At 52.7% G+C, this 13,001-nt stretch overlaps 1 protein-coding gene across 1 annotated transcript; it reads left to right on the plus strand.

The window, feature by feature from the left end:
- Positions 1–2,634: 2,634 nt before the first annotated feature.
- LOC309611029 (immunoglobulin iota chain-like) lies at positions 2,635–7,046 on the plus strand. Its single transcript, XM_082354759.1, has one exon. The coding sequence runs from the start codon at positions 2,669–2,671 to the stop codon at positions 3,191–3,193; it is 525 nt and encodes a 174-aa protein (XP_082210885.1). The 5' UTR covers positions 2,635–2,668; the 3' UTR covers positions 3,194–7,046.
- Positions 7,047–13,001: the final 5,955 nt, after the last annotated feature.

A 13,001-nucleotide genomic window follows, 5' to 3' on the forward strand; every position in this document is an offset into this window, starting at 1 on the left:
TCTGTCAGCAGTCTGCCAAGATGGCGGCCGGAGAAGGGCAGGGGTTTACAGGATGAGGGGGGACATCGCGGGCCCAGGCTCGGGGACTGCAGTACAGTGCCACATTCAGGGCCGTTGCCTCTCCAGCAGGTCCACCAGCCTGACTCTCCAAGAGAGTGTAGGCCCTGTGAGGACAAGGATCTTGCCCTCACATCTGCCATGGCATCTGCGGTGCCTGACAGGGCAGGAGCAGGGTGGACATTTGTTGAACAGATGCGGAAACAATGATTTCCCCCAGGATTTTGGGCTCACGCCCCTTTATGCAGAGAAAACCTTGTTTCCCTCAATGTCTTTGTTTCTGTTTGTGGGCTTCCTCTGTTTCCAGGTGCATATGGATGCCTCCTAAGTGCCTCTGGAGAAATATAGGAGTGGAGTTATAGGAAAGAATGTTGGGCCTGTGTTAGCCTGTTGGGGCTTCCGTAACAAAATGGCACTGACTGGGGGCTTAACACAACAGAAATTTATTTCTCACAGTCTGGAGGCGAGAGGTCCAAGATCAAGGTGCCTTTAGGGTGGGTTTCTGGTGAGACCACTCTTCCTGGCTTGAAGGCAGATGACTGCCTTCTTGCTGTGTCCTCACATACGTGGCCTTTTTGTGTATGTGCAGAGATAGATAGATAGATGGATAGATATGGGAATTCCCTGGTGGTCCAGTGGTTAGGAATCCGCGCTCCCAATGCAGGGGGCCCTGGTTTGATCCCTGATCAGGGAACTGGATCCCACATGCAGCAACTAAGACCGGGGCAGCCAAATAAATAAATAAATATTAAAAAAAAATAAAGTAAGATTAAAAAATAACAAATAAAAATAAAAATTAGATAGATGAGAGATACAGATAGATTAATAGATGATAGATGGATAGTTAGGTAGCTAGATAATAGGTAGACAGACAGACAGATAGACAGAGCGAGCTCTGGTGTCTCTTTCTCTTCTTATAAGGACACCAGTCGTATAGGATTAGGGCCCAACCCTTATGACTTCATTTAACCTTAGTTACTCCCTTAAAGGCTCTACTTTTAAACAGAGTCACATTGGGGGTTAGGGCGTCAACATATGGATTTGGGGGAACATAATCCAGTCCATAACTGGGCCAAAGTGCCTGCTTAGTGAGCTGGAGAACGGGGAGCAGACGATGCTGAGTGCCCTTTGCAGTACAATTCTGACATCAGCTACATGGAGTTAGGTTAACTGTCACAAGTTAAGGGCACAGCCCTCTCTCCCCAAAAAATAACACTGCTCATTTCAGATTGCAAGCTCAGATAGTCCCAGGCCACCTGTATTTCTGACGAATTGGCCACAGATTTGGGGCGGGTCCCCAAACCCCCTCAGGATGAATGACTTGGTAGAAACACAGAACTCAAGAAAGCTCCATCCTTATGATTCCAGTTTTGTTGTAAAGGCTACAAACCAGGAGCAGTCGAATGAAGAGATGCATGAGGGGCAGTGGGAGTCCCAGTTGTGGGGCTGCTGTGTCCTCAGGATGCCTTGCCCTCCTGCACACCCACAATGCACCAGCCTGGGAGGCTTCCCTGAACCTCTGTGCCCACAGTTTCCACTGGGGTTTCATTACTCAGGACGATTGCTGGGACCACTGGCTCTGTGCTTGGACTCAGCCTTGGGCCCCCCTTCCCCGCCCTGGGGGTTGTGCTCGTATCCCATGGCCTAAAGCCCTAATCTTTGAATCACATGGTGGGGCTTTCTTCATGGCCAGCCCCCATCCTGAATCACCCATTAGCATAAACTCAGGGGCCCCCATGAATAACGAAGACACTCCTATCACTCAGGAAATTCCAAGGATTTAGAGAGACTCCCTTCCAGGAGCCAGGGACAAAGAGCAGCCAGTTCTTTTCTATACAAACCCCTGGTCCCCACACAGCATCTTATTTATGGACCTGAGGATGCAGGTGCAGGTCTGGCCAAGGGGTGGGCCCCCAGGACCACTGAGCTCACTTATGCCTCCTCCCCCGATCCCTGGGGAGACCATCATGAGGAGGAGGGGGCAGAGGGCCAGGGCAGGGCTGAAGTGGGTAAGGCTACTCTACCTCCACCCCCACCTGCCCTGGACCCCAGATGGGGGCCCCCTAGATGCTCCCTTCGAGGAAGCTGCTAGTCACTCCAGCTTTACTCCAGGAGGAAAGAGGCTGGGTTTGGGTGGAGGGCGTGCTAGGGACATGGGAGTGGACAGAGTGGCCCCCTCACCCCAGGGCCCCTTACACTTTCTGCAGCACCAAGCAGGTGTTTTCCACCCTGAGTACCTGTCCTCTCTTCCCGGTTCACCAGGCACATAAATGTGCACAAGAACCTTATTCTGTGGGGCTCATCTTCTTCAGGGGGATGTTGAGGTCACCCCCTCAGGGACTCGAGCCTGGCCTCCTGGGCACTGGCCCGTGAGCTCCAAGCAGGTGCTTCCTCCCTAAATGCTTCCATGGGGCCAAGGCAGGAGCCGCAAAGGCCACCACGGGACCGTCCCCCTAACCGACAACACAAACCCAAGAAGTCTGGAATGGCCACCGGGAACTGGGCGTGCAACGGCTCCACCCCTGGGAGGGCGGAGGCGGGTGCTGGTGCAGCCCCGCGAGGGCCCGGGGCCCCAGTGCACACTGGAGGCAGAGCTCTGCTCGGCTGCACCATGTCCTGGACCCACGTCCTGCTGGCACTCCTGGCCCACTGCACAGGTGAGAACCCCCAGAGCTCAAGGCCCCCGGCCCCTTCCCTCACCCTGCTTTGCCCTGGATGCCCATGTGCTTCTGTGTCCCCAGCTTGTGGCCCTCAGCCGGTGCTGAATCAGCCACCATCCGTGTCCTCGTTCCTTGGAACCACGATCCGCCTGGCCTGCACGCTGAGCAGCGACCATGATGTCGGTGTTCACAGCATCTACTGGTACCAGCAGAGGTCCGGCCACCCCCCAAGGTTCCTGCTGAGATATTTCTCCCACTCGGACAAGAACCAGGGCCCCAAGGTCCCCCTTCGCTTCTCTGGCTCCAAAGACCTGGCTAAGAACACGGGGTATTTGAGCATCTCTGATCTTCAGCCGGAGGATGAGGCTGTGTATTTCTGCGCTGTGGGGGTCCAGGGCATGGAGCAGGAGCCGGAGACGGAGAGAGAGAGGAGGGAAGAAAGGGAGCCTGCTGCTCCAGTCTCCCAGGCACCCTAGGACACACTTACCTTGAACTAAAGGCAGAAGGGCACACATCCCCGAGGGGAGGGTGGTGTGGCGAGGAGGGTGGGGCCTTGGGCTGCCCCAGGCAAGGAGAAGCTCCTGGAAACCCCTTTGGAGGCTGGATTCGGGAAATAAATCTGCTTGTGTCTTGGGAAGTTGTTTTGCTGGGTGGTCTGAATTTGTTCCAGGGAGGCCCCAGATGTTCTGCGAACAGTCAGAATGAGTGGGACGCACCCAAGACCCAACCAGGGTGAAGGTCCCAGGAGACCTGGCCAGTCACGGTCTGCTTGGCTGGAGCCCCTGGTCTTGTGGGTCCTGGGAGGCAGGGGGCTGCCATAGCATCTTGGGGGATGCCCCTGCCAGGAACAGGACCCCCTATTGTCACCTGATTGTGCACGGGGTAAGCAGCTTAGAAAATGCCTTCATTGGGCCTCTGGGGAGGAGAGCCGTGCCCAGTGATAGGGGTGATCTAGGTCCTCCGCTGGGCCAGATGGCTCTTTGTTGTAGGGGGGCTGTCCTGTGCACTGCAGGATGTCGAGCAGCATCCCTGGCCTCTACCCACCAAACACCCTCCTGCCCCTCGTTATGACAACCAAAAATGTCTCCAGGCATCACCAAAAGCCCCCAAGGTGGCAAAACCACCCCACCTGAGAAACACTGGTCTCGGAGAGAGAAATGCATTTCCTCTTCTGTGCAGGAAAGCGGCAGGGCTGGCGAATATTTTCTGTAAAGAGCCATGTAGTAAATATTTTTGGCTTTCTGGGCCATATGATCTTTGTGGCAACTACTCATTTCTGTCCTTATGGCGCAAAAGCAGCCACAGACAATACGTGAACACGCGGGCATGGCTGTTTCCTATTACACTTTATTTTCAGAAACAGACAGAGCTGGGCTGGATGTGGCACTCAGGCCATACTTTGCTGACCTCTGCTCCAGAGAAACACCCAGTTCCTGCTTCTAGGTTTCAGCCAAACCACACTCGGTGGGGTGATCAAGGTCACCCTCAACTCCTCCTGCCTGAGGACTCCAGGATACTAACCCTCTGGACCCTTGGAAGACCTGGGGCAGGAGAGATACAAGGGGTGTGTGTGGCCTTGCCGATGAGCTTGTTGGGTAAAGAGGGAACGGTGGGTTCCTGCTACCCTGGCCCACATCTGCACCCTGAGCCCCTGGGTTGTGAGTCAGTGTGTGCCCTGCAGAGAGGGACCCTGTACACCCACGTCCACACCACGTGTGGACATGCCTCCCACTCAGAGAGGTGCCAGGTAAACCATCTCCCCTGTGATCCAAACTTGGCTGAGAATGTCCATTTATCATGGCTGAAAAGACCCCAAAGTGTACATTCATGTCAATATCAGCCCGTCCATGTGTGGCCTGAGTCGCCTGTAAAACAGTGGTCTCAGCTCCGGCCAGTTCTCAGCACCCTTTGGGCTTCCACTCTCTGAAATGCACTGAGTTCTTCCTGCATGAAGCCTTTGCCTCCTGGCAGGGGCCTCCAGGCCCAGGTTTCCAAAGGCCATCGAGGTGGTCCCCAAAGAACTCTGTCACCCGCTTGTAACATGCTCTTCTCTTGCTTTCATCCTTGGTGATTCTGGGATTCCAAGCCACGACAAAAAACCCAGAGAGCAGGGAATCAGGTCAGCTCCTCCATCATCCCAGCACCCCTGCCCCACCATACTCCTGGAGGATGGGACCTTGGACCCGGGTCTCAGGCCAGGCAGAGCGTGAGTCTTAGCTCTGGTCAGCCTCGGAAGGGTCATTTGGATTCTAGGTCAACATTTCCAGTGTTGTTTGTAAAGAGGGCAATAATAGCACCAATTAATTTCTATAAAGTGCTTAACCTGCACTTGACTGTAGCGCGTGCTCAACAAAGTAGTGGTATCGTTTCCTCATCAGTCACCAGGCCTGGCCTCCCCCTCGTCTAAACCTTTCCTTTAGTCTGAGTCATTTCTTACCCGGCCATCATCTGGCCTCCTGCCCATCATCCTGCTGCAGCCTGGACCCTCCACTCCTCATTTTTATTACTCCTAGATCCTTGCCTGCAGTCCTCCGCTCTAGCCTTGATTGTCTCCCACCCTCAAAGGCATGGATGCAAGCCATATCTGCCGTTTCCAATTTTCTGGTGGCTACATATTTTTTTTTAAAGATAAAAAGAAACAGATGAAATGATGTTTAATAGCATATTTTATTTAAACCAATGCATTTCAAATATTATCATTTAAACATGCAATCAATGTACAATTGGTTATGAGATGGTTAACTCTTTTTTCATACTAAATCTTCAAAACCCAGTGTGTAGGGACTTCCTTGGTGGCGCAGTGGTTAAGAATCCTCCTGCCAAAGCAGGGGACATGGGTTCGAGCCCTGTCTGGGAAGATACCACATGCCACGGAGAAGCTAAGCCCGTGAGCCACGACTGCTGAGCCTGCGCTCTAGAGCCCGCAAGCCACAACTACTGAGCCCGCGTGCCACAACTAACTGAAGCCCGCGCGCCTAGAGCCCGTGCTTCACAAGAGAAGTCACTGCAATGAGAAGCCCGCGCACTGCAACGAAGAGTGGCCCCCACTCAACGCAACTAGAGAAAGCCCGGGCGCAACAACGAAGATCCAACGCAGCTAAAAATAAATAAATAAATAAATAAGAGAGAATTATCTTGAGGTGAATACTTTTCAACCCAAGAATTAAAAACAAACAAACAAACAACAACAAAAAAAAAACCCAGTGTGTATTTTATACTCGGGGCTCATCTCAATTTGGACCGGCCACATTCCAAGTGGTCCACAGCTGCCTTGGCTGCGACAGGACAGTACAGGTTGAAGGGGTAAAATTCAGACTCCATGTTGTGACACAGCCTTTGGAGACTGGCCCAGATTCTGTCCCAAGTCTCATTTCTTGTGCGCCGCCCTCACCATCTGTTTCTGCTGATGCTCTCGGTTGCCTCCAAACCTCTGCCCAAGCCATCTACTTGCCAGTGGACTTCCTCTCCCTTTGCCGTGTCCTCCAGCTGGCTGCACCAACTCTGGGGTCTGCTGTTATCTCCACTGTCACTCCTTGGGCAAGACTTCGTTGACCTCTTTATGCAGTTATTAACATCCTGTGATGTGCAAACATCGTGTTTTCCTAACTATATTTAGCGCCTGCTGCGCAGCTCTGAATTTAGTTTGCAAGTCTCTCTCCTCTACTAATCCATAAATTCTCAGTGGGAAGGACCTCTTCATCTCATTTTCTGGGTCTGATATACATTGATAATGGAGTTGAGTAAATGGATGTATAAACGAATGCACGACTGAATGAATTCTTGGGTCCCAAAGACCTCACCATTCTGGGACCCCATTAGACAGCTGGGGTCACTGTGATTCCCTAAGAAGGGAAAACTTGCAAATCCGGTGATTATATCCAGTAACCAGGAGTGATGTGGAAGGAAAAGATTGAAAAAGGTCAATGCAGGGAAGGGAACATTTGGGAAACTTTCTGAATTGTTAATGGAGGCTAGAGATGTTGGAGAGGGTGGGGTTCCCAGATTGTTGGGATTTGCTGCCTGGTACACAAAGAGCTCCCCCACCCCCAAGTATCACAACAGGGCTCCTGACTGTGATACAGAACAGGGGTGCAGGGATGCTGAGAGCTGTGGTCTGTGCACAGAAATGCTTGACGCTGCTCCCAAGTCTGACCCAGAAACACAGAACCCAGCAGGCTTGGACATGTCACCAGTGGTACTGAAGACCAGAGGCCCGAACATTCTGACCTGAGTTAGACCTCCAGATCCTCAGAGGAGAGGATCTGAGGACGGCCCAGGGGTCTTGGGGGATGGAACGTGCCAGTCAGACAGAGTCAAAATGCAAGGGCTCTCCGTGCACACAGAGGCCAGTGTGGTTGTGATGGGATTGGCAAGATGAGCTGGGGCAGGTGGCCCCACATAAAGAGGGGGGTGGGATTAACACTGAGAGGCCCTTTAGGGCATGGAGGGCCCTTGCGTCTTGTTCTAAGTTGCATCACAAAAATTTTGTGATGCACGCCCAATGCCCAAATCCATTCATTCACGACGGGATGTAAAACGAGGATATTTTCATTCTAGCAAAACTCCAAAGAAAACGTCCCCTCCTCAATGATTTAGGCACCCAAGGGACTGTTCACATAGTAAAGGCAGGATAAATGTCTGATCTTTTTCCCCTTTATTTACCAGTCATAGAAATCACAAGTCAGTGTGCCAGCTTCTTCCAGGTTCGTGGGTATAAGATACTTGAGGTGGGTATAAGATATTTGAGGTGTTTAAATCCATTGCAATTATGGTAAGTTGTTCTGTCTTTGGGCAGCACAAGCCCATTCAAATTGGTGTCTAACCAGGAACATGACAATGTGTCAAAAACAGTCCATTTACTTTTGTCTTTAAAAAATTTGTGCCAAGATACCTTCACTCCAGCTAATTCTCTAAAGGCTGATGATTTTTTTTTTTTTTTTGGCGTGTGGATCTTTATTATTGTTGTTGTTGTTTTCTTTTTAAAAAATTTTCCCATTCATTTTTTTTTTCTTTTTTTTTTCTTTTTTTGTTTTTTTTCCATTCATTTTTTATTAATTTAATTTTTATTTTATATTGGAGTATAATTGATTTACAGTGTTGTGTCAGTTTCAGGTGTACAGCCAAATGATTCAGTTATACATATACATATATCCATTCTTTTTCAGATTCTTTTCCCATTTAGGTTATTGCTACTGAGAATACTGAGTAGATTTCCCTGTGCTATACAGTAGGTTCCCGTGGATCATCTAGTCTACAAACAGCAGTGTGTATACGTCAATACCAAACTCTCAATTTATCACTCCCCCCAACGTTTCTCCCTTGATAAACATAAGTCTGCTCTCGAAGTTTCTGCTCCTGAGTCTGTTTCTGTTTTGTATACAAGCCCACCTGTATCGGGTTTTTTTAGATTCCACATGTAAGTGATATCATATGATATTTATCTTCCTCTGTCTGACTTCACTTAGTATGATGATCCCTTGGTCCATCCATGTTGCTGCAAATGGCATTATTTCATTCTTTTTTTATGGCTGAGTAATAGTCTCTTGTGTGTATATGTATATATATATACACACACACACCACATCTTCCTTAAAAGGACAATTATTATAACACCCTAAATGGAGAAAGAGCACAAGAATGTGAAAATTTTGAAATCCTCCATGTGATACTGGTAGTTACTAAGCCAGGATCCCGAATAGTTTACTCACCCAAAAGAAGAAAAATTAAGGATAAGTTCAGGATAACAGTACCCACCTTACACCACTCTCTCAAAATTAAAGAAAGAAAAATAAAAAATTTAAAGCTCTGTTCCATGCCCTCAAGGCATAATGGTGCCGCAGGCCGGGAGTTGTGAGCAGGCTTCTCCTCCGCGGGACTATTTGGACTGCAGCTGAGGGAGGTGGTGCTGGGAGGGTGGTCGTCCTCACAGGCCGACCACGACCGCTCCTCTCCCTCCCTCCACTTCCAGTGACTGCCGTCCACCTGGGGAGTCTGCAAAAGCCCCTCAAACCCGAACCCTCCTCTCATTTCCTGCATCTCATCAGTACGTCCTTGACCCAGAAACGCGGCTTCCCGAGGTTCTACCCTCCGACAATCCAGTTCAACCTCAGCTTCAGTTCAGCGGACGTCAGAGCTGTCCCTGGGAATCGCCCCTCCGGCCGCGGTGACCACCGATGGCCTCCATCACCCACTGGACAAGTGCAGACACCGCGTACCACGGCCACCAGGGGGCAGTGCAGAGTGCCCTTTACACCCCGTTACGCCATGTGGGTCCACAGGCTGGCAGCGGCAGCATCACCTGGGAGCTTGTAAAAAATGCCACGTGTCCCGGTCACCCCAGACCTGCTGAGTCTGAACCCGCATTTTCACAAGATCCCTGGCGGTTCCACGCACGTGAAAGTCTCAGAGAACTTCCTGCGCCCTTGTCATCTGGTTCAACCTCACTAAGGCACTCTCACTCAAACCACCCATGTGGTCAAGCAGGTGATGCTCTGGAGATGCTTCTCAGGAGCACCTGGAAACCAGAAGCAACGTAACAGATGTGCCTGTACGCACAGAGCACGCTCACCTCCCACGGTTGACCTCTGGCTCCTTCTGGCTCAGAAGCGCAGGCCCTTCCCTCCCACTCAGACCCGGATGTTTGGGCATTTCGACCACCCTCCAGCTGTGGCTTCGCAGCCCTGACTCCCGGATTGCAACTGCCCTCCTGGCAGCCCCCGCCCCCGCGTCCACTTTCCCCTCCTGGGAAGAGCCCCCGCACCACACCCCTCACGCTCCACTTTCTCAGCCCTCACCCGACGGAAACTGGAGGCCTCTCCCTGGAGGGGCTATTGCTGCGGCCTTGGTTTCCTCAATCCCACGGACCACCCCTCACTCTGAGCTTTGCCGCCCAGGGAAACAGACAGGGATATGGCGCTGCCAGCAGCACCTCTTCGTCCGTCAAAACCGCCTGCCGCAAGGACCACTGGACGAGTGGGACTGGTTTGTTTCTTGTGAATCTGTGTAGACCCAGGCCTGAGAGATGGCTGAAATGCAAACGACCCTCCATAAAAGGGATGAAAGTTCCCAGGGAGGTGTGACCAGGGCTGCAGTGCTGCCGGCATCGGAGAGCAACCGGAAGGAGGGGGCTCTGCTCCTGTTTCTGCTCTGAGCCGCCTGAAGGGGGCGCCCACGGCAGGAGGCACGTATGGGGCCAGTTCTGGGGCCCTGACTACATCTCAGACCCAAAGGCAGAGCCAGCCTTCCCTGAGGCAGGAGGGCAGAGGGAGAAGCCCTGTCGGGTGGCCGCGCCCCTAACTGGGACCAGCGCCTCAGATGCACAGGGAGCCCACAGCAAAGACGGGAGGGGTCAGGTTTGCATGAGCCACAATGAGAGGGTCTGGGAGGCCCTGCCCATCTCCAGGCGCAGAAGGCAGAGCTCAGGGCGTCTCCACCATGGCCTGGACCCCTCTCCTGCTCCCCTCCTCACTCTCTGCACAGGTGCTGTGCACCGTCCCCCCCGCCAACCGCAGCCACTGCAGGATCAGCCTGAGGGTAGGAGCCCCTGGGAATGGGCCTTCATCTTCAAGTCCCCTCTCCCCTCCTCACTCTCTCTCTTTTTAAAAAATATTTATTTATTTATTTAACTAAGACACGCCGGGTCTTAGTTGCAGCACGTGGGCTCCTTAGTTGCGGCCTGTGAAATCTAGTTCCCTGACCAGGGATCAAACTCGGGCCCCCTGCATTGGGAGCACAGAGTCTTAGCCACTGGACTACCAGGGAAGTCCCCTCTTCTCCTCTCTTACAGGCTCCACGGCCTCCTATGAACTGACCCAGCCGCCCTCAGTGTCAATAGCCCCCGGAACAAGGTCAGGATCACCTGCTCAGGAGGTAACATCATGCATAAACATGCATCTTGGTACCAGCAGAAGCCGGGCCAGGCCCCTGTGCTGTTCGTCTATGACAATAGCAACCGGCCCTCAGGGATCCCTGACCAATTCTCTGGCTCCATTCAGGGAACACAGCCATCCTGATCATCAGCGGGGCCTGGGCCGAGGACGAGGCTATTACAGTGCCATCTACCACGGCAGTGGGAGCCGTGACTCATGGTGACGTGACAGACGGGGACTCAAGGCACGAAACTGCCCACCCCAGCCTGGTGCTCCTAGTCCACGCCCACCCCTCCCCTGCCGCCTCCACCCTGGACCAAGAAGGCTCTATTCCTTCTCAACCCAAAGTCACGTCACTGCACCTAAACAAGGCCCTAACTTTCAGTGTCCTCGTCTGGGAAACAGGAATCATAATGACCATCCATGGGATGAGCTGTGTGAGCCAGGGTTCTCTAGAGAAACAGAACCAGCAGGATGTGTGTGTCTATAAATAGAGAGAGATTTATTTTAAGGAATTGCTCACATGGCTGTGGAGGTGTGAGTCCAAAATCTGCAGGATGGACCAGCAGGCTGGAGACCCAGGGAAAAGGGGCAGTGAATCCGTCTGCTGCAAAATTCCTTCTAGCTCTGGGGAGGTCAGTCTTTGTTCTACTCAGGCCTTCAGCTGATTGGATGAGGCCCACCCATATTAGGGAGGGTAATCTGCTTTACTCAAAGCATCAATTTCATGTTAATCCACTGATTTCAATGTCAATTTCATCCAAATAAACCCTCACAGAAACATCCAGAATAATGTTTGACCAAATATCTGGGCACTGTGGCCCAGCCAAGTTGACACATAAAATTAACTCTCACACTGGCCTTAAATAAACAAGGGTGACTACAGCGTCACTCTCACGTCGAATGAAACCTCCAGACCTCTGGGCTTTGGAGAATGTTTTTAACCTTCCACAGTAGTGGAGACCACCCCCAGAGAAGGGCTTGGGAGTCATACAGCAGATCTAGTGATCCCAAGAACCTGGAATTTTCTAGAACGTTCACACCTGGGACTTGGAGAAGATGGACCCACGTGTCTGCTCTGGAGACGACTTGGGAGAGAGGAGTCCTGGTGGCCACAGGAGGAGCCTCTGGGGCCTGTGGGATGGAGAATGGGCAGGGGACTGACCAGCAGGAGGCAGGGGGCGCCCTCTGACACGGGAGCAGGGCAGAAGTGACTGGACATGACACACCCCTCCGCTCCAGGGGAGATGGGTGGGGGCGGGGCACAGAGGAGCCAGGGACCCTGAGCACGGGGTCTGCTGAGCAGGAGAGCTGGACCCAGACCTCTCTGGCTCAGCCTGAATCCAGCCCTCGGCCATTCTCGGTCCAGGGAGGGTGTGGGGACAGGCCCGGGCGGCCAGAGCTGCAGCTGTACCAGCTGGGAAGGCCCTGCCCATCCCCCGAGGGTCTCCAGGGACCAGCCAGACCCAGATTTCCGACCATGGCCACCACAGGAATATGTGGTCTGTAGCAACAGCAGGTGCAGGGCAGGTTATGGGGAGTAGCTGGGGTCACTGAATTCAGGGACAGCCCCTTCTTCTCCCCAAGACCTGGGGCTGTCCTCGGGGGAACCACAGCTTCTGGGCCCCGGGCAGTGGGTGAATGTCACACCCACATAGGGGTGCTGTGAGGGAACAGCTTCAGCCTGGACCCTGGCAGGAACCCCACCCCAGGCCCCAAGGTACAAGGAATCCAGGTATGAGGCTGGAGTGGGCCAAGCACCACAATGGGGAGAAGCTGGACTGGATCAGGGCCTCCCAGGGGCTCCCCTATACCCCACGTCACGTGTCAGGGCACCTGCACCCAGTTACCGTTCAGTGCTGGCCCATCTTCCCGAGGACCATGAGGTCTTGGGATGCAGTACCTGGCCTCGGGGATGCCCGGTCAGTGTGTGTGGGACATGAGGATCTAAGCAAAGTCACATCGGTCCACGGAGTCTGACCTCACGGTGGCCTTCTTGAACTCCCTGTGATATGAGGAAGTCAGTCTGTCCGCTACAGCATCCCATGACCGCGGTAGGACAGATGCCAACAGGATGTCTGGGATGGCCCAACTCCACTAGGGCACGTGGCATCTATGAAATTCACTCTGGGGGCCCCTGGGGAGAGCCTCACAGAGATGGACAAACCATCAGGACCTGAAGCAAAGAGTGGTTTCAAACACGAACTCCATCCAGTTTGAACTTGAACTCAAGTTCAAACACAAACTGGACGTGCAAGGGCAGATTTGACAAGGAGCTCCATCTCCTACAAACAACGGGACCAGGACTGCGTTTTCCAAAGGTTTTTCTATCAAAAGCCCCAGTAAGAAATGCATTTCCCATCACTATCCAGAGTGTATCTATGTTTTCGGGTAACTGAGGCAGGTCCCCACGAAC

This window comes from Balaenoptera borealis, assembly GCF_965194805.1.
Source record: "Balaenoptera borealis genome assembly, chromosome: 14".
NCBI classification, from domain to species: Eukaryota; Metazoa; Chordata; class Mammalia; order Artiodactyla; family Balaenopteridae; genus Balaenoptera; species Balaenoptera borealis.

Excerpts from the sequence above, each read along its gene's own strand:
- LOC309611029 (XM_082354759.1), top strand. The coding sequence starts at position 2,669 with ATGTCCTGGACCCACGTCCTGCTGGCACTCCTGGCCCACTGCACAGGT.